The sequence below is a fragment of the Struthio camelus genome, chromosome 7 (genome assembly GCF_040807025.1).
Source record: "Struthio camelus isolate bStrCam1 chromosome 7, bStrCam1.hap1, whole genome shotgun sequence".
NCBI lineage: Eukaryota > Metazoa > Chordata > Aves > Struthioniformes > Struthionidae > Struthio > Struthio camelus.
The window spans coordinates 9,174,213-9,202,064 of record NC_090948.1 but is presented as its reverse complement, the minus strand read 5'-3'; the positions used below and the strand labels follow the sequence as shown (position 1 = coordinate 9,202,064).

General features: G+C 36.9%; 1 protein-coding gene across 2 annotated transcripts in view; it reads left to right on the top strand.

Moving 5' to 3' along the window:
* ATRNL1 (attractin like 1) overlaps nucleotides 1-19,972 on the top strand; it is a 542,042-nt gene extending 522,070 nt beyond the window's left edge. The window contains exon 30 of one of the 2 annotated variants that reach the window (XM_068951630.1): nucleotides 17,228-19,972. In XM_068951630.1, the coding sequence (XP_068807731.1) occupies nucleotides 17,228-17,352 (125 nt within the window). In that variant the 3' untranslated portion in view covers nucleotides 17,353-19,972. The remainder of the gene's footprint in view (nucleotides 1-17,227) is intronic. The other variant, XM_068951631.1, reaches the window with a different exon arrangement.
* The last annotated feature ends 7,880 nt before the right edge of the window (nucleotides 19,973-27,852 follow it).

Genomic DNA, 27,852 nt, shown 5'->3' with positions numbered 1-27,852 from the left:
GGGCGCTAAAGGGCTAAGCCTTCAGGCCAAGGCCTGAAGCTTTCACGGCTGAGTCACGCAGTATGGCATGATGATGCACCATATTCATCCTGAATTGTGTAAACCAGAAGACGTTACTTGCATTTGAACGTACAAGCAACAAGGCATGTTAAGTCTTATGTTATCACCGAAATATTTTGTGCTAGCTTTTGAAAACATAACATATAAGTAAAATATTGAAAAGCACAATCTATCAGAGGTTAGAACTGCCACAGCATTCTGCAGGAGTTAAACGTAGATAAAAAGCGGAAGGTGTAATCTATAGCAAGGACTGGCAGATGAACTGCGTCTAAAACAAATAGGTTCTTCATGAAAATACTGTGACATCTATTTTCCATATTAAAAATTCAAATTCAAGTATTTAATGTCTCCTGCACATCTTTCTGCAATTCTGGGACTGATGCAGTTTTGCCCTTAGTCATTTGGGGATTGCTTTTCCATCTGCTTTGATCATGTTGTGCCTCTGCAATATTCCCACCAGTTATTCTGAGAATGCTGATAACTGAATCTTGCTTTATCTGCCTTAGAAAATGGAAAATCATATAGGAGTCTCTCCAATAAAACTGTGGATGAGTAAAATACAAACAAACAAAAGCTCTGCTTTTTAGCACCTTTAATGTAAATGCTGATATTTATGAGGATTTAACCAAAACTCAAAAAAACTGTAGCATAAACGTGTAGGATGGACAGCCAGTATCAAGCCTTTTCTTTCCTACATAAAGGAAAACATTTATCATTCCGGTAACACAAGGGAAAGAAAACAATGCCAATTCACAAACAAAACCTCTCTTGATTTAATGTGGTTGTTTTGTCCCCCATGATCCTAGAATGATAAATATTCTACCTTCTTTTGACAGTACCAGAAACACTTTCATGTGTGGAATAAAGGCTCATTCATTATATTCATATTGTATTTTTTCCTGATTGTTTTTCCAGGCTGTTTCAATATACAATGCACTGATGATAGTATCAGCTTTCTTGAACCATTCCAAAGCTCCACAAATATCCCTATGCTACCCATTTCTTTTTTTTGTGTGTGATTACATTTATTATTGTTATTTATATTCTCAAGGCTTTCAGAGGCCACACTGTGGCTTGGGGCCTCATAATATCAAGAGGTATACAAACATGTACTTAATCTAATATATTAACACTGGAATTGTGCATGCCATCCAACTGTACATGCTAGATGGTTAAGTTAAGCCAGCATGGTCCTTCCAGGCAGCCCTCAGACAAAGTCTGTTTTGCCTGCTACCTTTTCCCCCAAAGGAGAATGGAAGGGATGGCCCCACGGAGGGGACAGCCCTTTTCTCTGGAGACTTTCTGCACTATTTCTTCCTAAGTACTTGCTGTGAGAGGTCAGTGCTTATGGAATTTGCTCAGAATACAGTGGTCGTCCTAGGTGAAATATCTGAAGCTGCTTCCTCATCCCACCTAGCCAACAGCAATCCATTATGCTTCTGACTGAGTTACTGAAAGATTGTAATATTAAAGCATATCTTGATTTCAAAAAGTTCTTTTTTGCAGATAATCTCAGTACTTTGAGTAGGCTTGGGCCCTGATGGGATGCACCCACAAGTGCTAAGGGAGCTGACCAATGTCATTTCAGGGCCACTCCCCACTATCTTTGAAAGATCATGGTGATCAGGAGAGGCCCCTGAGGACTGGAAGAGAGCAAATGTAACTACCGTCTTCAAGAAGGGCAAGAAGGAAGATCTGGGAAACTACAAGCCAGTCAGCCTCACCTGGATCCCTGGGAACATGATGAAGTGACTAATCCTGGATACTGTTTCTAGACATGTGAAGGACAGAAAGATTATTGGGAGTAGTCAGCATGGATTTATGAAGGGGAAATCATGCTTAACCAACCTGATAACCCTCTATGGTGAGATGACTCGCATGGTGGATGTGGGGAGAGCAATGGAATTGTTTACCTTGAGTTTAGTAATGCTTTTAACACTGTCTCCCATAGCATCCTCATAGACAAACTGATGAAGTACAGGCTAGATAAGTGGTCAGTAAGGTGGATTGAAAACTGGGTAAACTGCTGAGCTCGGAGGGTTGTAATCAGTGGCGCAGCGTCCAACTAGAGACCAGTCACTAAGTGGAGTCCCATTGTGTCGATACTGGCGCCAATACTGTTTGACAGCTTCATTAATGACTTGGATGATGGGACCGAATGCACCCTCAGCAAGTTCACAGATGACACAAAACAGGGAGGTATGGCTGATACACCAGATAGTTGTGCTGCTAGTTAGAGGGACTTCAACAGGCTGGAGAAATGGGCAGAAAGGAACCTCATGAAGTTCAACAAATGGAAGGGCAAAATCCTGCATCTGGAGAAGGATAACCCCTTGAATCAGTGGAGGCTGGGGGGCCAATAAGCTCAAGACCAGCTTTTCAGAGAAGGACTCGGAGGTCCTGGTGGACAAGTTGAATATAAGCCAGTAATATGTGCTTTGTGGCAAAGGCGGCCAATGATATCCTGGGCTGCATTAGGAAGAGTGTTACCAAGAGGTGAAGGGAGGTGATTTTTCCCCTCTACTCAGTACCAGTGGGACCGTATCTGGAGTACTCTGTCCAGTTCAGGGCTCCCCAGTACAAGAAAGACTTTACTGGAGCAAGTCCAGTGAAGGGCCACAAAAGTGATTAAGGACCTGGAACGTCTCCTATATGAGGAGAGCCAGAGAGATGGGACTGTTCAGCCTAAAGAAGAGAATGCTCGGGGGGATCTTATTGATGCTTATAAATACCTGATGGGAGGATGTAAAGAAGACAGGGCGAGACTCTTCTCAGTGATGCCCAGTGAGAGGACGAGAGGCAACAGGCACAAACTGAAACACAGGAAATTCCACTTGAACGCAAGAAAGCACTTCTTTACTGTGAGGGTAATTGAACATTGGAACAGGTTGCCCGGCGAGGTTGTGGAGTTTTCATCCTTAGAACCTGATGGATGGAACATGGTGCTGGCCAGCCTGCTCTAGGTGACCCTGCTTGAGCAGGGGGAGAATTGGACCAGATGAGCGCCAGAGGTCCCTTCCAACCTCAACCATTCTGTGACTCTATTAAATTATTTTCAGTGGGGAATGCACAGAGGTAAAGTGCATTATATTTTAAGAAGAGCTCTCCTGACTTCAGTGTCATACCAAACCTTCTCTCTTTGAATGGTAGCGTTAGGAAACATAGTCGTTGAACTAAGCCTAGGGAAATAACCAAATCACTCATCTTATTAACATGAATTAGTTAATTTGTGTGTAGTGCTTTGAAGATAATAAGCTGTGTATCAGTGCTCAGTATTTTAATACAATTTTTCGTCACTGGGCACATCTCTTGTCTTCATAGCTGAACCACTGAGGAAAGGTCAGTAAGCACTGATTTTGTAAATGAAAGTTCTGCAATACAAGTTGGAAGTACTAGTATTTGGAAAAAGAAACGTGTGAAACTTCAACTTGTTTAAGTCAGGATTTCAGTATCGGGGGCAGATTTCTCCTACCTAGCCTTATGCCTCTTTATGAGTTCATATATGGTTAAGCATTTGTTTCACTAAAGGATCCTTAATGTCTGGGTCTGATGAAACTGTTGATATGGAATAGAAGAGACAAGTTTCAGAGTAATAGGTTGATTTTACTTGGGGAAGCAGAAGAGGAAAGATTAGGTAGCCAGATGAAAATGGAAAGACTGCATCCTGACTTCATCCTAGATGGAGCATGCAGTTCTCTAAATGAACGAACACACATACCTTCAGTCTGTGCTTTGGCCTTGGAGCACAGCAATGAAGTACTTCACTGCAAAGGTTGTTCCTTTAAGGAATTCCTGGAACTAGTTCTCTTCCCCTTGAATTTCATCTTAAAACACACGGCCTCAGCCTCTGCAGACCTTCATCAGCTACATGCAGATGTCTGACACTGGCGGAGAGACTAAATGCATTTTCAAAGGCATCCATTGGAATGGCACAGTTTCCATCCATTTTGCAGCGTGAGTAGTGAAATACAGCTAACATATCAAAGTGGAAAAATTGCATTAAAATGTGCACTAGTTAACACTCAGCTTTTAAAATCTTGAAAAAGAAATATTTTTCTTAAAGTGTTGCTCAAATCATGAAATAAGGTAGGTGATATTTAGATTGAGTGATCAAGTAGATTGTGAGTAAAGAAATAATTAGATCATAGATTAATCATAGAATAATAGATCATAGAATAATTAGATCAAATGTGAACAGTTATTTTTATCTCTCTTTGTTGATAGTAGAGGTGTGTATTTTTCCTGGAAAAAAGAATTGCCCGCTAAAATGAGAAGTCAGGGAAAGGACAAATGTAAGTGATTATTAAGATGCTTGCAGCTTTTAAAAACTGCCGTACCACCATCTCCTCAGACCGTTACAATTCAAAGAGATCAAAGTATATGGAGGGGAATTAAAGAAGTCTAAGTAACTATCACCAAATTCACAAAGAGAATTCCTGGTTATTGGAAGTCTACGTAGAGAAAAACAAGTGCTTAGTAAAGGCTGCTGGCACTTTAGTAGTTTGGAGACGCAAGCTTAATGGAACAAGAAGAGCAAAAATCAGAGTGGAAAATAGAGGGCTGTTGGGAGGAAAGGCAATGATAAATAATATAGGAAAAAGCCTAGAATCCTATATATTCCATTGTGATTATATCAAATGCTTGTCCAGACAAGACAGAACAAATAAATGCCAACCCATGTGTTCATGTATCTGAACACTAGCCTTGAGGAGTTTAAGATAAGTCTCTCTTTTCTCTGACCCTTGCCCTTTTTGGGGTAACGCTTTCTGTTATGGAACCTCACACATTACCAAATCCCATTCCCACTACTTTTTTTCCCCCTTACCTTTTAAGACAGAAATCATGAAATCTGATGACCCATCTGTTAGAATGCAGCTTGCCACTGATTACCTAGCATTTCCATTCTTTGTACCCAAGCTTGCAGCAGCCTTTGGTGAGCTGGTCCTAAGCAGGGACCGTGCTTTTCATTATCACCTTCTTTCCTATTCTGTATGAAAATCAACATTTGCCTATAGCTACTTCAGAGTCTCAAGTGTATGATGTTTAGTGGTATTGCTTTAAAGTTTTATATTTTATCTTTTATAACTTAGGATAATTATTTATAGTTGCAAATCATAATGTGGCAGTATTATGGGAAACAGAATGCTGGATTGCATTGCAAGGGGAAGAGCAGATTCAGGGTTTATTACATGATTATATTATAGAAGGCACTTCAGAGGCTATGGAAGAAAGCAGCTCAAATTGTAGCAGGTCTCAGAAGTTGGGATAGTAGAAAATAGATTTAATTCACAACACACTGTTGTGTCATTGGCACTATATATACAGCCATTAAAGTATAATTGAAATACCCATACCTGAAATCAGGAAATGGGAGAGAGCTGAAGCCAAGGTTTTCACATGTGATCAAAAAGCATATGGAAAAAAATATAGCGGGGGAAAGGTCAGCAGCTAAATAGGATGTAGAAGACAGTATAATTTTTGCTTTTAAAAAACAGATGGGAGATTTAGCAAAACTGCGGTGAGGGAATTTTAATGTCCTGCTGAAGGTTTGTTTCTCCTTCAGTGCATAGTAAAAACTTTTTGAAAGTGTGGAAGTACAACCTATGTTATAATTGCATCCTAGAAATACAAACCTGGTGTGGTACTTTATATAGTGCTTTACTTTTAAATAAAATATTGTAAAGAACAATGGAAAGACTTGCTCTAAATTTTGCTTGTTGGCACAGAGTCAAAGGACCATTCTGGCACTGGAATACTCTAAGGAAAATTATCTCTTACCACATCATCTTCTCCCTGGTTTCATTTCTGCCACTTTACTCCCAAGACTAGTGACAAGGACGGGCTGCTGTGATAGCTCTTTAGTACCTGAAGGTTTGTTTTCATTGAGGACATCTGGGAGCTGACTTTGCTGGGAAATCAACTATATGAGAAATTCCGGTCTGCATCTTTCACCTGGTCTCTACCTGAAACTTTCAAATCTGCCTAGTAACAAGAGTCTGATTCAACAGGAAGTGAGAAATTTTACCTTATTTTTTGATAAAATAGTTGCCCATCCCTCAAGCTGAGACTTACAAGACAGAAACAGTTCGCTGCTCTTACGTTGCTTATCTTACAGATGCAGCTCCTAAAAAGAGAAAGAGCTACTTGTTCGCTGCTGGTGTGCGGGTGCACATAGAGCTATGTAATGAACCACATCCCACTGTGACTCTATCTACTGTCAGTTGCAGTTTTCTAGTTTTTTTTCTCCAAACCAGGAAGTCTGCCCAGGGTGTTTAATATATTTTCAGTGATATACACTCCTGGTATTTAGCACCTCTTGCAATTTAAGGCATTTGTTCTACCTGTGTTTGTTACACAAACAGAAACCATGCTCTGCTACTATAACTTTTACTGATATTTATCTATATTGTCTGTTCAGGATCAACTGTATATAACCGGTTAAGAACACACTGTCTAAAACGGAATTCTTTTGCCTTACATATTGACAGCATTAACCAGGTTTGTTAGACCTGGTTCAGGTGTGTTATTTTGCTTGTTAAAGTTGTAATATAGCATATTCTGTGTAATATGGCAGATGATATAAATAAATGAGTAGCCATATAGCTTGCCAGTATATACTAGAATACCCTTTATAATTATTCTCTTCGTGCTGAACAGAATTCTGATAGAGCCATTTATATAAAATCTTTGTTCTTTTTTAATGATTTCATAGTTTTAGCTTTTCAGCCTTTTACCAAGCTTTCCTGCTAGAATTAATAAAAGTCAATGTTCTGTATAAACTTATATCAGCTTTGCTAGTGGATGCTAATGGAACCACCCAATACTGAGAGCAGGGCATTTGCTTTTTTTTTTTTTTCCTTTTCCCTTATTCTCAGGCATAAACAGGTACTGAAACTATATGAGCAGCTATATGTTAGAGAGGCTGGGGACTCTGAAGTTGTCATCGCAGTAATATTTCAAAGTATGTTTGAAAATTCTGGGCATGCTTTCTGTCCTGTGGACTTAATTCTATGTTATACTCCCCAGATCGTTTGTTTTGTCAGAGTGACTGTTAGCTGTGTAGCTAGGGATGTACTGAATGTCTAATTGTGGAAATCAGCAAAATACTGAAGAACTGGCATTGTTATTTGGCCAAAACCAAATTACAAGCCAAACAGTGGATAGAGCAATGATATATTGCAGCAGTGTGTTGGAAGTGGAAAACAATTTCAGTACTTAGTCAACCTCAGAGAGCAAAACTTATAAGTTAGAATACATTATGGGAAAAGTACTGCAGATAGAATACTTATGTCTGATGAAGCTAGAGTTGTATTGAATTTCTGATGCACTGTAATAATTTGTTTGTATGAACATATTCATCACGTCCCGGTTTAAATAAAATTTTTGACAGTGGAAAAAATCCCAACACCTGCAAAATAAAGGTGTAAAAGTGAGAAACAGGAACAAACAACATCGTTTGTTGCAGGTTGTCTTTGATCTTCTCCCTTAAAAGCAAAAGGTGCAGTAGGTAGTATTTGTTGCCTCCAGTGGGGACAGAATTGGCCCCTACTGGGCCCTTAAACCTATTGCCTTTAAGGTTGTGTGTTTTATTTTAAGCAGAAGAGAGGTCTGATATGAGAGAGGTATATTGCATAGTAGAGGAACAGCAGTGAGGGGAATAAAGAAAACTGTAAGGGTAGCAAAGCTGCAAATCTAAGAGTATTAGTTATCACCTGGATGGAACTTTAGGGAGGAGGACTAAATTTCACCTTGTGAGGTTAATCACTCTAGATTTCCTCTAGAGATAGGAAGAGACCTCCTTTAAATCACTTGCAGAGGCAAGATAGACCTCTCTAGAGGGAAACTAGCCTATGTGAATACTGTTCCCTTTTCTCTCCTAATCGTTCTCCTGATTGCTCCTGCCTTCTCTCTTTATCCCACTTTTTTATCCACACATATGCACACACACATGTGCAGTTATTCTGATTATTTAATTCCATCAGCTACATACACATAGAAAAATCTGAGTGCAGTTGCAGCCAGTTACAGTTGAAGGCCATCACATCCTGTGGAAATTCCAAGATACCTTTTCTTATCTTCTTGCAGCATGGGGTCAAAAAGCAAACTTTAAGGCATAGTATCTTTAATTTACTAATAAAAAAAGAAAAGAAATGATGGGACAGCACTATATTACTACAGTGTCTAGCACACTCGATTATAAGAATGATAAATCTCTGTCTAACAGGTGTTCTTCCTGTTCACAATGTTTAGTAAAGCTTTCATTTTCATCACAGTGGTTAGAGTATCCAGCCTATAGGAGTGTATTTGGGTAAAAAGCTTTTCAAATGTTCTATCTGAAGCTCTATGACTCACAAATGTTTACAGTATTCCTATCTCCACTTTGCTCTGTTTGGCATGCAGGATCCTAATAAAAGGAGATTACTGAAAGTAGAGACAATGAGTAAAACAATGCTGTACAAGTATTCTCAAGTGTACTGATCTGGAGGAGACCACTGAAACCCAAATGTTTCTAATTACTATGGATAGGTTCATAAACTGTCCCGACTGGGTCACAGCTGTGATTCTGGCTTCTAAGCAAAACCATTTATAATACCATTTGTATTTACCCAGGTATAACTAAAAGTAAGTGATAATAGTGCTTCTTCAGTACTGCAAGTAGATTTTTTTCTCTTCTACAGAAATGGCTCACAAGATCAAATTAGATTCTGGCATGATTAATGCATCACACTAAACTGTTGCAGAGCAGCAAATGAGTTTATAGTGATTTTCTTGAAAACAAATTAAACTGCTGCACAACAGCGCAAGAATAGAGATGTTTTTCAGAACGTATGGATAAATGATTCAACAGAAAGGAGTTGTAATCAAACTGAAAATTTAATAGTTTAGTTGAAAAAAATCCAAGTGCTTCAAACATTCCCGTCCATTATAGAAATCTGTGTAATTACTTGCATTTTAACACATGAAGTGTAATATGAAGTGGGAGTGCACCAAGGAATTAATCTGCATGAGTTTTGCACAAATTCTGAACAGATTATTCCTTTTAGGTCTCTTCAATATTCTTCACTTAAAAACAAAACCCTATTTCGCTAATAACTTAAAATAACAATTTTTATGAGTTGTGGGTGATTTTCATGTGTTCACTTGATAACTTGCTGAAAATGTTATGTATCCTATAACATTTACTTTTTTCCCCTAAAAATTTGAACATATATTGCTACCTGTTCAAGACTCCAACTTTATATTCAAGAAATGCATGACAGAGAATGTGTGGTTACATTCAAAATTATTCATGCAGTAATTACTTGTTCCTTATTTTTTAATGTAAAAAATAAAAATCTTTGCACACAGAACGCTGCCATCATTTTACATAAAATAAGGCATGCTGAGAAAGGCAGTGCAATAGTTAAGGGCATTGTCAGCTTTCTGTAACTACCATTTTTGGTCCAAGGTACAAAAATCGTGATAATGGAATAAAATCGTGGTCTGACAGAACAGATTACTTGACTGTAACTAGTGCCAAAGTTAAACATCTCAGATAAAAATATCAAGCAGCTTTAATTCTCCCAACTCTGCTATTCTGTGGGAAGAATATATTTCCTGACTAAACATAATGACTACTTTATTAATTGAAATTTAGTACGGATAGCTATTGCAGCTTTAGGAGCTATTACTAATCTTGTCTAAATTTAAGCATTCCCCAAGCCTATTTTAATATCTAAAGTGAGTCAATAAGAGGTTTGAGAAGAGTATTTATCTTCAGACCCACCAGTCAACAGTAATTCTTTTTCCTTCGGTCTTGGAGTCAGTCATACACATAATATCACTGTAAAAATCTGTATCAAGATTTCATCGGGAGCCCCAAGGAACAGAGACATAGGAAAAAATAATACACCTGGCAATCTTATTTAACCATCACAGCTTAAGGGGTGCTTTCTTTTTCAAATGTAAAGATTTTTTTTGGCAGTGTGGTGTGTCAGAGATCTCAGGGAAGTGTACATAGGTCAATTTCTTACTTTCTTTGTAGAAAATGCATGCATGCTACTTTAGTGGAAGTCTCTCTTCTATACATCTAGATTTGGGTTAGCCATCACCAACAGGTTAGGTTGCCTAAAACCTCATCTACAGACCAGTTTTATGTAATTTAGTTTTCATTTCCACAAGAGTTCGATTTCTTTGCATTCAAATACAATATTGCATATTTATCAGGACAATCTTTCATTCTACTTCACTGATGAAAACCTATGAAGAGCGTAGGAACGTCTCTAAGCAGTATTCTAGGGATCTAATCGTCAGTTCAAGCTCAAGGTGACTTAAAAGACAAAAAAGTCTGCCCTGCAGACCTTTTCCATTACTTTTCCTTGACTATCTGTGAATGACTCTCCTACCCCTGCTGTCCCTCTAGTCGTGCCTAAGCATATTCTTTGATTGTAATTCTTTTGTTTCCTCCTAGTTAGACTACTGGTTTGACAAATTCTGCCTCTACAGTCCTTCTAAAATGCTATCTGTAAGACAGAAATCCTTGCCCAGGCTGTCTTCAGCTTACTTCTGAATTACTGCCACGTTAAATTTTAAGTGTTGTCTTAACCACCTTTATTTCAGATCACTTTCCTGACTAGTTGGTTTTATCACAGAAATAATCTTTTAATAGCTCCACACACTTCCATTTTCTGTTGCCTCAAATATCATTATTCATCTTCAAGACCCTTCATGACTTATCATTCCCTGCCTGTCATCTCTTCTGCAGTTTCAAACGAGAAGTTACCTCCCACCTCTAATCAGCCATTAGCTATCTGCCTCACCTACTTGTTAAACAAGCACATTTCTGTTTCCCCCGTGCTGCCTTTCCCGAGCGAGGTGCGCCCGTCTGACTGATTGGGTCTTTTGCACATTTCTGACATTCTGATGATACAGTCCTGCTAAGTGCGATAATGTCATATTAGCTACTTTAAAAAATAATCAATAAAGCCTATGCTTCCTGTGTTACAGAACAGCTTGAGTTCAGAAAAGAGAATGGGAGAGAAAAGTTTCAGTTAATCAATGTTAGACTGCACTAGTCCCAACCTACTACCCCCGTGTCTCCAACACCTCACTGTCCCTTTTGCAGTGTAGTATTTGTTCATGCTGCTGAATGGACAAAAGGTATCCCAAAGCGCTTGAATAACTAGCCCAAATTGATGCAGATTAAGCTACTAGTACATGCGTTCAAATGCACCAGCTGTGCTGCAGGAAGTTAACGTGCAACCTGGTGTGTTGGTAGCCAAAGAGACCAAAAAGCGCACGCTGTCTCTTAGCCACTAGCGGACTGAATAGTTTAAAGGCACCAGATGTTGTACAGGCCCAGATTACAGACTAAACTAGAGATATCTCACACTAGAATGGAAGGGAAAACTGCCTATCCGTATACAAAAATCACTACAGGCCCCTCAGAGCACAAATATTTCACACAAATATGTAAGACCATTTCCTTTTCAAAACGAGAAAAATTGGGAAAGGCTGAACATTTTATAAAAGATCCTTTCTTGTATAGTCTGCATTCCCCACAAACTGACAGCAAGTAATTTATAAGTCTGTTCTGGGATAAGAGTTTCTTAGCCCCGTATAGATAAGTGTTATTACTAAATACCAAGGGCATGCCAGTTACATTATGAAAACAGATACAAAGAAGTGTGACATCTCCTCTTTACTAGTGTGTAGCTATTTAATTCCAGGCTATCATTATTTAGTTTATTTTTTTTATTCTTTAAGCTCTGTCTTGTATTTTACTTACTTCCTTAAGTTAAATGCGTAGGAAAAGAAAAACACCTCCTGGACTCCTGGCTGTCTTCCCATCTAACAAAATGTCCTCGCTGGAAAAAAAAATGATTGGGTTACTTGCCCAAAGTAATTTCCTAGTTAGTTTACTTTGTTTAATATATCCTTCTCATTCTAAGGATGGTGTCAACTTAAAATAAACATCCATGCACCAAACAGGAAGAGAGGCCCTTAAAATATACATCCATGCACCAAACAGGAAGAGAGGCCCATAAAAAGACTTTGTGATTTTGAGGTGCTGTCATCTTGTCCTTTTTAAAATTCTAATTCAAATCAAAACCCTTTAATTTGAAAGCTTATGTGTGTACTTTCTCTTCTTGGCAGTTGCTTATGGTTGTTCTGCTTTATGATTAAGTCCATGATGTCTGGATATTGTCTGGGCACACCTGCTAGATCAGGACCTTCAGATACAGGCACAGGATTCAACTCTTCCATAACTTGGAAGTGAACATAGCTCTAGTGTGAGATACAGCTCAAACAGAGCTCAGCCGCTGTGTATTACCTCCTGCCATGTACAGTATTGAACTTCAGATGACTCTCTTTTTATTTCTGGAAGGCAGGCACTTGAGTTTCAGGTTTGTACCTGGTTAGGAGAAGATTTTTGTGGCTCATTTTTTTAGATCCTGAATTCTGCTCTAGTTCCATTTTGTCTGCCTTTTGGATTTCTCCAGAAATGACTTGCTCTACAGCACAGGAGTCTCTAGCGCAAACAACATTCTGGACATGAAAATTAATCACAAATCAGTCAATTATCCTCTGTTTGAAAAGTGCTTGGTTAATGAGAAAACAGGACAAGTATGGGAAGTACGAGAGAATCTTGACAATTTTACCAAACTACTAAGCTGAATAAGAATATTCCTAGTGCAATTTCTCCTGGTAAGTGGGAGAGTTTGTTTAGTGGATACTCAGAAACACTTGTCTAGTAACCTTTCTGAAAGGCATGTTCCTCTGCCATTATAGCCACTATAGCTACAGTATATGTTTCCATTAAAGAATAAATGTATGCTGGCCTGGTGTGTATCCACAGAGGTTGAACTAAGTGTTTCATCAGATTAAAAGATTGCATTTTTAACATGGTATTTTGGTATATAAATATATAGTTAACATGCAAATACACACACACACACACACAATATACATTGTATATTTGTAAAAAAGGTCTTTGTAGATGTGAAATAATGATAAATGGCAGAACTCATAAAATTCCCCCATAATTACCAGTAGTTTTCTTGAGATCAGAATGAAACTGTCTTCCCTGTGTGCTATGGGCATCTTCATGAGCCAGTGATTTCCATCACCCACTAAGTATCTTTTCAAACTACTTAGATCCATTTGTACGGATATTAGTGGACATCGCATTTTCTGCAATGGAAAGGTTGAATAACAGATCCTTTACGATAGAAAGACTCTGTCCACTATTAGGTGAACGTGTGTGATAACGGTAATGAGTCTTTAAAGAAAAAACAAATGGAAGTGACACAAATACTGCTGGGTGCTAAAGGGTGAAGCTATTACTTTAATAGTATACAGCTTGCCCAGTCTTTTCTGCTTTAAGTCTCCTTGTATGGAAGCTGTCATTTTATATTCTTTGCTCCAGGTAACCTTAAGCACTGACTGTAATTTTGGTTAAAATATCAAACAAAATGAATTCATCTACCTAAGTTCTAGTTATTTTACTGTCTTAAGCATTCTAAATGTTCTGATTCCACATAACAACGAAAACATGTAGGATTCAATCAAATGAAGACGTTTATCCAAATGTTATCTCCCAATAACACATATTTAAATTGGAAAAGTGTTTCCAGTTACCTGCCTAACCATGAATCTCAGGTCATCCTTTGTTCCCTTACTTTTAACAAAAGGGAGAGTAAGAACTCAATGAATTTTTCATTAAAATGAACAATAGGAAAGACGACTTTAAATATGCAAGCCAGCATAGAAGACTAACTTTTTCAATGTTAGGGTTTTTCTACTTTGAGAGATAGTGTACCCTTACATCCGTTCAAATGTAGCTGTGTACAATCAGAGGGAAAACGTTTAAACATCCCAGCATGGGTATTTCCATTTAAATCTGATTACAGTGAAATAAAACTGTGGCTATTAAAGGTTTAGAAGAACTACAAATACAAGCAGTAAAAGAAGACAGTTAGTAAATGAGGTAGTAAAACATTTCAGCAGGGCAAACAGTTTATAGCACTCAGCCTTCCTGTAGCAGACTGTGCTATTCACTACAGACCCGTGCAGTGTTCCCTGAACTGCACTTAAACCTGCAATTAACCTTTCACGCCTAATGAAGCTGTTTTGCTGGAAAATTAAAATATATAGTACTGCCTGTTTTTACAGAGGCTGGGAGGAGAGCATCTCAAAATGAATGACTTTTTCAGATGCTTTTGTTCAAATGCAGAATTAAAGTGCTGTTTGTATATAAATCGGGAATGCACTTTTCAAGGCAATCTCATTTGATGCACTGTATTTTATTGCTGTACTTATTAATTGTTTTGCATAATTGGGAAAAAAAAAACTCACAAAAAACACTACCAAAAATTCACACACCAGTAATTTTATGATTAGGCAGTTACTTCCTGAGAATAAACTATTACCATTTAACTTCCATTAGGAAAGACAATAGTTCTGCTAAAGATAACCACATTCATATTGCTTTCTCTGGTATTCTTCTCATTGTGGATGCAATTCTCTCTTGCAAAAATATACTTTCCACATATGTATTTGATTGGGCTTGCTTCTTAATGATCTTTCCATACATATACATAAAACAAGCTAGAGATTGTTTTAGCTGCGCAGAACTAGGTCAGGTTATTTCTATAACATTTAGTAGAAAAGCAAACTAGACTTAAAAATAGGTCTGGCTCTGCAACTAGGCTTGAATATCCAGAAATTCGCCTGTTAGAGGAGACCCATTGATTCTCCGTGTGGGAAGCCTACAGATTCCAATTTTCCTCATGGCCACCTTGTTCAAGAGTCGGAAGCAACCAGAGATCATGGACTGGTTTGCAAATAACAGTTCAGATAGAGGATATATAAATGGCAGCATTCAGGGAAGGCAGGTAAATGAAATAAGTTATGAACCTCAGTTCATAAGAGATATCTAGTACTATGGGATTTACAATTCCAATTTTAATGGCTATGAACACATTAAAATTTGTTCTGAAGTAATGAAACTATAAAATAAAGTCCTTTTTTTCAATGAATATTTAAACTACAGCACTTTTATCAGATCTTCTGTTGTATTTTGATATAAATTTTGCTTGTCTGCAGAGTTTGTACATCAGCTTGACTTGGTAAATGAAATTCCTTTAGACGGCCAATCTGAAATAATGAATTGTTCCTCTAGTTAATTGTATTGCTTTGATAACAAGGAACTATTCTGGGCTTAGAGAACATAATAAATGAATTTCATCAGATGATTTGTGTGACATTTTGAAAAATGATCTTCTGGAGTGACCCAGTTTTAATGGAACTCTAACAGCATGCCAGCATGTCCTGGTATGCAGCATTAGAGCTGAAGGAAAAAGTTCTTCTTTTATGTTAATTGTTATGTAAAGTGGGGTTAGCATTATGCACCCAAGCATATTTTTAAAATATCTTACAAAAAAATTGGAAAATCTGTTTTTCTTATAATATATATTCCATTTAGCATACTTCCTAAGCCTAGTTGATAAAGACAGAATCACATGTAAGCAAGCATCAAAATGTTATTTAGTTTTTATCCTTGGATTCACTGATACAAGATATTGCTGATCTTTTAAAGGTGCCTCAAAGATACCTTTTAATTTCATTTATCAAATCCAATTTAAGGAATTGCTAGCTAATGCTGGGAAATGTATGTGTTTATGTGAGAAAAAAGACTTAATTAATCTTGGTTCTTACATATCTTGAAATGCAGCAATGATAGTTGTGCTTAGTGTTTTACAGTGTAGTGCTGTGCATCTTCAAAGAGCTCTATGTACATTAATTAATTCTTGCAGCATTTTTGTGAAGTACGAAAGATAATGTTACGGTTTGCATTAGCAGAGAGTTTCCAGGACAGTGGATACCTGAATCATATCAGACAATGTATCATATATTCAAGGAGAAGCCTATAGAAACACATGTAACTGAAAAACATTTTTGCAAAGTTTCTTAGTAGATAAAACTGTTGCAGTGAGGGAATGCATGAAAAATATAGCCTAAGTTGGATTCTGTACTGGAGAAAGTGAGTTCGATATTGGTTTGTGTTAAGAAAATATACACTGTCTGTTAAACATAGAGACAAATATTTTAAAAGATTTCATTGTGGAATAGGACTGTTGTTGGTGAGAGACTGACATGTATTGGGGTGTATGGAGAACCAGTACCATCTTTGCCTGCACTATGGCTATATGCAGATATGTTTTTGCGGATACGGCGCGCTCGATTTTTTTTTTGCAGTCATGGTGGAGCAGAACATTTGGATGATGTGAACAGTCCTAATCCATTTCTTTACAAAATCACCTATAGGAGTTTAAAAATTATTCCAAAGGACTACCATGGGTTAAGCATACTGTCAATCACAACATTTCAATTCAGAAGTCAGTAATTTCTAGCAAATATGCAGTAACAAGCAAATGGAAGAGTAAGTTCTTAAACTACTGATTTCTTATGCATATGTATCCACACCCTCTGTAATACTCTGTTACGATTACAACAGGTCATGAAATATCAACAACTTAACCAAAATTTGGAAAAGAGAAGAGTTTTGGTGAGTTGTCGATGCTTAGAGTTTATATGGGCCAATAGCATCATATTTCACTATTTGTTTGCAAGTCCACGCGTTCTGGAGTATTTGTATATCTTTTTATTTGTGTCAGTACTAATCTTTGCATATTCTAAAGTTAGCAAGGCACATACAAAGAGGCAAGGCAAAGAGAAACATTCAAGAGTGTAACTTTGTCTTAACTGGGGTGTCTATTTCTCTTTCATTTTCTGACTTGATAGCTCCATCCATTTCTAAATGCAATGTACAAACATCTAATACAAGAAAATCTGTGTCACAGAGAGCTTCTCATCCACATAGCCAAGAAAATGGTGATAAAGAGAGGTGAAGCTAAGGTCACACAGCTGATCAATAAGAGATTGAAATGGAACTAAATTCTCCTGATTCCCAGTCTAGTGTCTTAACTGCACTTTTTACTTCCTGCATTTCTTTACCATTATCAGGTAGAATTTTAGGAAGTGAGAACTTGACAGCTGTCTCAGAAGTAAGGCTGATGGTTTCTGGGAAAGTACAAAAACTGGACCTGAAAGGAACCCTCACACTGCTGTGGGAGTCTTCTCAGAAAAATAGGGCATTTAATTTTGTTTTTCCTTTATCTTCCAGGTCTTGCAATTGCAAGTGCGCTGATAGACATTTCACAACAGAAGCCTGCGGACTGTAAAGATAAGAGTTCAGGAGTCAGAAATCGAAAACATCACCTTTCAACACGTCAAGGAACTTGTGTCTGAGATCCAAAAACTGCAATTGTATATTCTGTAATGTTTTCTTTTTAAATGGCTTCCATTGAAAGCTATACTACAGCCTCAGTTTTTATGGAGGCAAACCTATGAATGAACGCATGAGGTAATGTGCTCCGTTACAGTCTCACTAGCAGCCTACTATACCCCAAAGCAGAACAAACTTATGGTAGGTGTGGGTATATTTGATGAGCTTTAAAAAAACAGTGGATTCTGATATCAGCAAAATATGAAATAAAATGCCTAGTATGCTTAATTCTGAACATATCAGAGCAGGAAAAATCCTTGAAAACAGCTAGGAAAAGCTGTACATTGTTTTGTAATGTAGAAGGAAATTATATAACTGAAAATTAAGTAAATTCCAGAAAACTAAAGAACATTTTGTATAGCTTAATGTAATAATGAGAATTGTACAGTTCTTTCCTTGTAATCAGCATTAAGATGTCTTTCCAGATTTAGGTGTTCTTTTATCATTGCCTCAAGTAGGTAGGCAGCTTTTGAATTTAGTAGGTATGTATAGCCGAGAACACTACACAGAATATTTAAATGATCATTTCATATAAAAGCTTGATTTGAGCATTTCATGTTTTTTTTTTCACCTTGCAAAAGGCTCAGAAATATAATCTGGGCTACAGCAGAATGATAGGTGGGCTTTCATGAATCTATTGGTAAGATTTTTTTTTTTTAATTCTGAATGAGATATTTTACAAAGAGTGCATGTCAGTCTTCCGTGCCAGCTAACTCATTACGAAAATTGATTGAGCATGGAAAAGCCTCTTCTGCAAACAAGTTTGCTGTTTTTTCCAAAGCCATCTCCAACACTGCAAATCTAAGGAGAGTTTAACTTACTGCTAATCTACAGTAATATACCTGGTCCCACTTCAATATTGAAATTTTCTAGTATCTGTAAATTGTCCTGACCTCTAAGAAGAAGAAATGAATCCCAATCAGCACTTTGACCCTTGTTTAATAATAGGGTATGATTTTCTGATGGTGTTTTTCTCCCAGCTGCAGAAATTCATCTCATCCTCGCTTTCACATCAGTTAAAGAATTATCCTGCATATCAAAAATGAAATAAATAAGCATTAAAAATCCAAGTTGCTTCCAACAGTGGTTCTCAAATCCAACATCCATTATGGGACTTTACACAATCAGTACTGAGCAACAAAAAGCAGATGAAAGAGTTTCCTTTCTATTGGACATTAGTCTTACAAACTTTTTGGGGCTTAGTCAACACAATAGAAAATCTAGCCAACGGCTTTAATGGCCCTCAATCTTTTTATTTACTCACGATTCATGAAAATACAAAAGATCAAGAGAATTCTAAGGGATAGGTAACAGACATGTCATAGTCTAATTTGCGCATTACACATTGCCAGCAGGATAATATGAAACCAGTAGTTTTATAAGATCTTTTGGAAAGGGTACTTTCTCAGCTCCAAATTTGCCACTGTGTACTGGTAAAGGAGAGTGATACAGAGGTATAAATGCCTCATGTAATAATAGACTTTTGGTAAATATGAAAGATATAAAAAGGTAATTGATGTTTACTATTATATCTGTATTTTTCGTTTGTTTTTTATTTCCAGAAGATGATGACATTTTACTGTTTATAGTTGACTACATAGTTACTTGCATGCCATGGTGGTGCAGTAGCAGTAATAAAGCCCTGTTGTGAGTTGTGTTTATTTCGTAATGCCATTCATACATAGAAGTACTCAGCTTAATTTGGATGAGGACTAAATGTACAAATAACTATAAAAAGGAACGATTGTACAGTATGTAGTTATATGTTATACAGGAATATTAGGTTGCATCTAACCATGACTGCTGTATTGTTTTGATAAATTATGCATTTATGAATTATGGTATAATTATTTCTTATGGCATGATTGTTTCCGTATTTTCATATCTTAAAATAAGATTATTATCCTAAAGTAATGCCATCACAATCTTGTGACTTTTATTGACTATTCTGACCTCAATCTCTTATATCTTCAAACTTAAATAATTCCTTTTTAAAGCTTCTGTTGGGAACTTTCAATCAATGCTGCTTAGTATTTTGGAAAAATGGTCTTTTGAAAATGACCCATTCTGTCAGTTTTAATGTTGGTCTGCTAAAATGAAAATAAACCAGTAGAATTGGTTTATATGATGAACGTGCTTAAGAAAAGGAAAGAACCGCTTGTCTGGAGTATTTTCCAAACTCTATTATCCTCAACCTAAACATTTCACATAAGATGTATACACTGTGCGTTTTGCCAATGTACCAGAGACCTCCATACACAGACAGATCATGTATTCTTGTAGAGCGGTCATTTTGACTGTACTTATCCAAAAAAGGATATGTGCGTCTGTATCTCAACAGGAGTTTGACGTGAGTTGAAAAGCAAATTTAAGTGTTAAAGGGATTAAAATATGGTATTGCAGCACTTGAGATGGGCAAATAGCTATCAGCCATTTTATTATGTTATCAATTAAAAATGTTACAAGAAAAGCATGCTTGTCATGGGAGCATTCAGCGTTTTCATTCACTCTAGGAATGTTTTTTCCTAATGTATCTTTCTTCTCCTGGGGTCCCCAATTGCATGAAAATTATTAAAGACATACAATAATAAAATAAACAAAGAGAAATACTTATAGAATTGTCACGTTTAAATACCAGAAGTTTGCCAACACGTCTCAAAACGAAGCTTCAGAGTAACTATTGCTGCTTTCTATTTTAAAGGTGTAAAAATAGTACAGTATGCCTGATAACTACATGCTGTCAGTTGTTGGCAAATGCTAACTTTTTAATAATGGCCACCGTACATCAAATGAGAGGTTTTATCAACTGTCACATTATGATCACTTCATGAGAAAGTCAATTTTGTTAAACCTTGTTCTCCAAGATTAACTTTTGAACTCTTTCTTAGAGTCAGAAAATGTTGACTGGCCTGTTTTAACCCTAATGTGATTTATGTTGGATGAAAAATAAACTGTTAAATGCTGTTCTGGAAAGTAACCCCCTAGTGAAATTTTGATTGTCAGGATTCCACCCTCACCCACTCAGTCTATTGATTCTGCTGAGGGAAATTCAGCAGCTCTGAATTACTGTTCAAAATATGAGGTAAACTATCCATGGTAGCATGGATTCACCAGTCCCTCAGTTCCTTTCTGAACATGTGTACTTACATAAAATCCTGAAACTACTTAAATATAATTTGAGCACATACATATACATAAGACTTCAGAACACTTGCTTTCAGTCACTGCATGTCTTCAAAATGTCATATAATGCTATTTTCTCTTACAAAAAAATACTTATCTGCATGCTGCCCCAATTAAATTGCATCTAAAACCTAAAGTCCAATTCTAGAAATGTTAAGATGTGAAGATACCGTTAACTAGGAAGGTTCAGATTCATCTAATTTTAAGATTTTTCTAGCTGATTGCTGTCTTTATAGGTTGAACCCCCTTCGGTCCTCCCAAATCAGAAACATTTGGAGAAGTTCACATCTGAATATTGACTTTTTATGTGTACTGCAGCAATAATTATTTTCTAAATAATTTAACCTAGAGAGCTGGAATCCTGATGGCAAGAATTTCAATTTGGGATCGCTTTAACAGATAGTCACTTCTCATGCATAATAATTTTGACAGTAGTCATCTAAATTACAAAATCCTTATGTACCTAATTTCAGCACCAGTTTTTTTTTAAAAAAGCATCTGAACAGTTTCTTGACAATAAAGAAAAAGTTTCTGTTAAAGGTATTTAACATTCCCTCTCGTTCTATTATGCAAAGGTGTCCTATCCAGATTGCTTGACGTTACTGTAAAAAATTAAATAAATTAACTTTAATTTTCCAGTCTGTAGGATGCAGCATTGCCTGAAAAAGCTGTAATTTTCCAATGCTTATTTCAGGTAGTCTCTACAGTATGGTACAGAATACCTAAGGAAATTTAGATGTTTGGAATAGTCTTGGTTCCACAGGCTTCAGCAGCAAACCCCTTCCTGTCTACAGCTGACCAGAATGTCACCTATTTCTTTCAACTGTACGTGCTTAAGTATTAACTAATCAGAACAAGGCTGTCAAAGCAGACCTTGTAGAATCTGTGGTTGCTTAATTCAGAGCCATATATTGTTTTAATTTCTTCTAATTTAGTATTATTTCACTTCCAAAATGTATCCTTATATTTCTATTTCATATGGCCAAATAGCTACAAATATTTCTGATGTAAAAATGAACATGGGAACAAAGTCCTGTATCTTTACTTGAAATTTTAGTGTCACCCCCAAATATTTGCTGTCCTTCAAGCAGAATGGTGACCTTGACCCCGGGCTGAGTTGTGTCTGGGTTAAAAACAAAACAAAACTCTTTTTGCACTACTTCAGTTGCATTCAAAACTTGCTTCTTTCTGAATTGAGAAAGCAAAGGTGGGAATTATGAGCAGCCAAAAAAAAAAACTCTTTGAAACACATAGGAAGCACGCACACACACATATGCATGTGTGCGCACACACACACACACACACACACACTCACTCACTCACTCACTCACTCACTCACTCACTCACTCACTCACTCACTTGTGTTATGTAGTTGGTTTCATGGCTGATCTAAATCAGAATATTTTCTGAGATTCCTCTCAAATTCTCGCATATTGCAGTGGATTGTCTAAATAATTTAATTGAAACAGTGACTATGTGTGTGCCAGTGGTTAATTCTGCAGAGATAAAGCCTCAAATGGCTTTATCCTTATCAGTGATGATGCAGAAACCTTATTTGACATACTGTATAGATAATACTATTTGGGGGATTTAACAATTTGCTGTCAGTATCTTCAGCACGTCCAAGACTGAGTACATACATGCCTTCCATCGTTGTGTGTCCTTTATTTTTTAGTATATTTTCCTGTAACGGTTTTTAAATGCTAAACTAATTATAATAATAATAAGGAAAGCTGGTATGAGTTTGAGGTTTGAGAGAGTTGTTACTCTTTAGTAACTGTTTAGCTTTTCTGTATTGGATGTTATCATCAAAACAATGCTTAGCTATGTCCTGTTACGATTTTAGCAAATGCATTTTTCCAAAAGTCTTTTTATTAGGCAATAAGCAAGAAAAGAAGGACATGGAGAGTTTCAGAAGTGCTTTGTTTTCTTTGATTCATTAATTTGAATAAAGGGCTGAAATTGATGAGATGATAGATCTTGGGTCTCTCCTAACATGCTCCAGACCTAGAAGATATCTTGATCATCTTATTCCACTGAAGGTCTGAGCATTTTTTTACATTATTTTCCAGGTCAGTATTTGTCAAAAATCATTGTTATGATGTGATTTTTACAGGTTAATGTGAAAAACAATTTTTCTTCAAGTGAATTCCTAAAGCTCTTTTAAGATATTCAATTATATAATATAAATAAAAATAAATATATTTATGGAACATAAAATAGTTTTGGGGGTAACTACTACAGATGTTTCCTATGACAGAACTCTACCCAAATAATCTGTGTCCTGAAAGTCTCCTCTGACAAATTAAATCTGTTATTGTTCCTGCAAGCCACCATTTTGTGTCTAATAGCACAAAAAGCCACATGGGAAGTGTAAAATTTTTCTAAATGTATTAATGTAGACAATTTTGATCTACCACTAAACAGTTGGTTGGAATTTGGCAAATCATTTTTCTACTTTAGGTTTCCTAACTGAATACTTGGGAATGATAAAATTAACTTTCCTAATAACACAGGAACATTGAAGACTGATTAATTAATTAATGTTTAGAGAACACTCAGAGCTCTTTAATAAACTACAAATAGCAGTCACTTTATGAATGCTAGCTGTATTTTAGCTATTAAGTTATTTAGTATTAATATCCTTGATAGTGCTAAATGTTGCAGTCTTCTATACCACAACTTGATGAATAATTAAAAAAAAAAGGAAACATTTGCTGACAGATATTAAATGGTTCATTCTCTACAGCTCTTCAAACAACAGCAATCTTTTATTGCCACATACTTTGCTCTCAATTTCTGCTATCAAGGTCATCATTTGCCTATTGTTGGTGAATCACGTAAGAGATACATACATAAGTTACTCAACTTACTATCATCTTTGGTTAATATCGGGTTTGCCAGATGTCTAATTTTACTGTATTTGTTCATTTTTCTCTCTCAAGTGTTCACTCTTTCTGCAACATCTTCTGCTTCATTCACAATTGTCCATACCATAGATTCTTCAATGTGCTCTGCTATTTTCATGGTCATTGTATTCTGAAAATGTTAGTAATTGCACCACTTTAACCATGCTGAAGAATACTGCGTATAGTACATTTCCATGCCTTAATCCCGACTTTATCATAAATGGGCCAGATTTTAGACCTAATTCATGCTCCATCATCTTCTTCATTGCCAATAGTGATTTTACCTTTCTAATAATATGAAGCGTTAAATCTTTCCAGTGTATCACAAAGGCCATGATATATAAGCTTTTTAAAAACTTAAAAATCTAGGTATACATTCTGATTATATTCTTAACAAGTATATCATTAAAATATTTAATATTTGGTAGAACTCTTTTTTCAAGAATCTCCACTGATTTTACTGGATTGTCTCTGCTTTATATATCTATCTATATATCTATATGTATAAAATAAAACTTTCTGAGAGAGCTTTATAGAATCTAATCAAAAGAGAGGCACCACACTAGCTTTTACACTCCATTTATGAAAACTGCCTTCCATTGCTCTAAAACTTCTTCAAATTTCTGAAATCAACAGAATTACTCTGTACAGCCTTTGACTTAACTTGTCTTCTCCTGCTCTTAATAATTTAATGGGAACCCTGTCAACACCTGGTGCTTAGCTCTTCCAAAGCTTCTAATTGCCTCTTGGATCTCCTCAGAACTGAGTTCCACAAACAGCTCAGCTGTATGAAAAATGACCCTTTGCTGTTCACCTTTATTGGTTTTATCATTAAGCAGCTCATTAAAGTACTCCCCTCTATCCCTCTGTAATTTCATTCTTTGAAAATAAGAGGTTTCCATTTTCATTGTTCATCAGATTTTCAAGAAATTGCTATCCTTTGCTCCACACACAGATTCTCCATTGAATGCTCTCAGATGTCAATGTTCCTGTTCTGCTCTGTCCTCTCCACTATGCCATTCAAATACTATCTTTTACATTGGCGTAATCTCTTGGCATTTTCTCTTGATTCAATATCATGAAACTGATGCAGGTTCAGAAGACATTCTGTCCTTTCTGCATGTTGAGCCTGATATTGCTTTCCAACTGCTTTTATCAGTCCATGTCACAGTCTTTGTTCTTGGAATTATTCTGCTATTTTCTCAAGCAGTTTTCTTACTATATTTCTGATCATCTTACACTTAGTATTGTATATTCACTTCATATAGGAATGTTCCAAAGCCTCAAAACTGTTCTTAACTGCTACTCAGTGATTCCTGTAGCCCTTAGAATTTTTACCTGTAGCACATATATTTAATTTGTCACTTTGCTGGGACAAGGGTATAACCTTTTAAAGTTGTAACCTCTCCTGCTATAGCCTTTTAAAGTTTTTATACCCTCCAAGTTGTTCCCATTCCCTGTGCTGCATTTTGGGTTCCTGTGGATTATAAGCAGTCGGAGTGTTTCACATTCTCATTTTACATCCTTTTCTTCCACCTCAGCAGTTTTATTCGGATTATCATTTCCGCTTTTCCAATACTTTTAAGTGTTTCCTAAACATCTTTGCTCCTAGGAGAAGAAAAGGCCTTCAAGTCCAAGCATTTATGCCTCGATTTGGCACCACTCCTGTAGCCTGCCCAGCTAGTTACTGTCAGCAGAGCTTTCAGAATCACGAGTGCACCCATGATGATCTACTATACTAGTGTCTAGAGAAACCCTAGCTAGAGCAAGTTTGCTAAACCATTACCAAACTTCTGTAGTACTCTGGATCTGGGGGTTGTTGTGTTTGGCTTTTTTTGGAGTTGGTGGGGGTGTTTTTGAGAAATTGAAGTATTTAAAAAGTAAATTTCTGCTGTGGACAGATGAACCATATTGCCGTATAGGTGTTCTCATTTTCTTGACAGCTGTTCTGTAGTCTGCTTTCTGCTGTGCCTCTGCAGGTCCCATGAAAGGAATGCCTGCTGCTTGATGATCTAAAGTTCTCTTCACTACTCAGCCACTGATATTATTAATGTTATACTAGGAATAATTTTATTCTATAAATTGATCCATTTTTCAAAAGGAGGCCTTTAACACGACGTGGCTTAAATGTGGCTCAAAAGTGAAGCATACAGAATATGTGCTGTACCCTGTCTTTGCTCAAGTTTCTCCATTACAGCAAACTTTCTTTGTTATAAAAATTACCAAGCCAAAAGGAGTGCTTTGAAGCTTTGTTGACTTCTGCCCGGTTTGGAAAACCTTGCTTTGATGGCAAATAACAGAAGTGCAAAGAATTCTTTATTTGTATTTCTGTGACAGTGCAATGTGCAAGTAGTAGTTTTTCAGTCTGGAAAGATCAACTTGTTTGATTTATAGTCTCTGTTTAAAATTGAAGGCCGACAGGAAAGCCATCGGTAGCTGCACTCATACAGATTATGATTTCAACAGCAAAAATGTCATCGCTATACTCTTAAGTAAAACTTAAACCGGTAAACGACTGGAGCTTTTACTTTCTGATTCCTCACTTGATTGTAAGAAGTATAATGTGCAGGCGAAGTTCTATTTCAGAGTAGTGGAGACAAAATAAGTGCTAAAACGCATTTGCCCAAGCAATACCTTTGTGTTCACAATATATGTGAACACATGTGAATATATGTGAATATATGTGATTATATCTCTCCTATAGAAGCGTTAGTTTGGATCAAGGTCCATGCTGTTGCTCGCAAACATATATATCTTTCTACATAAAGAAAGCAGTGTCTTTTGGAGGCTTCAGGGCTTATCTGACTTTTTTCCCCTTTCAGGTATAAAAAAACTATAGCTAAAAGGAGATTTGGCTTTATAAGTGGGTAAAAATAGAGGAAGAGATATGTAGATATTCTGAGTGGATTCCAGTGAAGATACAAAGATCTAAATTAGTTCTTGTAGAATATTAGATTCCAGCTTAATCTTACGCCTTTTGCAAACTAGCTTCCAAACAGAATTGCATCTACCTAGAAGATGCAACTGTCTTTCACTGACCCAATTCCCATTCTACCTGAGGAGTCTGTCTCTCTGGACTTTGTCAAAAGTGCACAAATGCAACTTGGGCTGAATTCAAACATGTATATTTGATATATGATGCCGAAAACCCTGTTCTGCTGCCTCAGGCAACCCAAATTATGGCTTTCTGTATGGTCCAGTTGCCCCAGACTTGATGGACCCAGGCAGTTCAGAGCCTAAAATGGATTATGTAAGTCCTCAGAGTGGGCTAATACAAGTTGTCTCCAACTAATTTAAGTTGTCTCTCAGAAAAGTGCCCTGGCTGGGAGCTACATTTTGTTTGGGACAGACTCATTCTCCATCTCTCCAGCTGAAGACAGGAATGTTGAAATGAGCTCTCGATATCAAACACGGAGAGCAGAGAGCAGAATTGCATTTTCTCTCCACTTCCCCCTCTACTTCTGAGGAATGGAGTAGCCGTGAGGATGGAAAGCCAACATCCCTAAGTTTTTTTCTAGTCCATCAAATCATCAGTTCCCTCTCCTGCACAGTGATACCGGCCATAGCAATCTAGGAGAAGAGCGAGCCCTAATGAAACCTGGAAAGCTTCAGGTATCCAGCCTGGGATGGAGATTCTTGGCTATGGACTGAAAATGATCCAGCAAAGTGGATTCAGCATTAAGAGGCTGGATTTGCTGCTCTTGTCCTTCAGAAGCCAGAGTACAAAAGGCCAGAAAATGACTTTCAGGTCAAGTTCATTAGCAGATCTAGGATCACCCTCTTGAGATATATCAGCAAAATTTCATTGACTACAGAGAAAGGGTAAAGGTTTATAGAAACTGGGAGCAAACTCAAAGCTTCCCTGTGGTGTGGAGACTTTATTTTTTTTAATTTATTACTCTAGTGTTTGTCCTTTATACTCTTTGGCATCATCTTGTTATGTTAAGTGTATATGCTGCATTACATCACTTCAGGGTCTTATATGCCAAAGATTTTAAGGATACACCTGTACAGCATATTATATTATGGTGTGGAGCACTGCAGCTAACTCTAGGTGAGTTAGTTTGGTTACCAGAAGGGCATAGTTGCATCAGCGCTGTATGCTCCCCCTACTAATATAGCCTGCTTCTCTGCAGAGCTAATTACCTGAGGGAGATCACAGGATACTAGCGAGCTTGTTCCCAGCTTGCTCAGGTAGTCCTGCACAGCATTTAATTTTGCTGTCTGGTTTTTACGTTAGCAACACTTGCTGCACTGGCCTTAAAGCCAAAGCAGTGCAAATAATGGACCCATATCCAGCAATATACTTAGTGCTATTGAGTGACTTTTTGCTGTGGGATTTCTTATATGAGCTGGTGGAGCAATACAAAT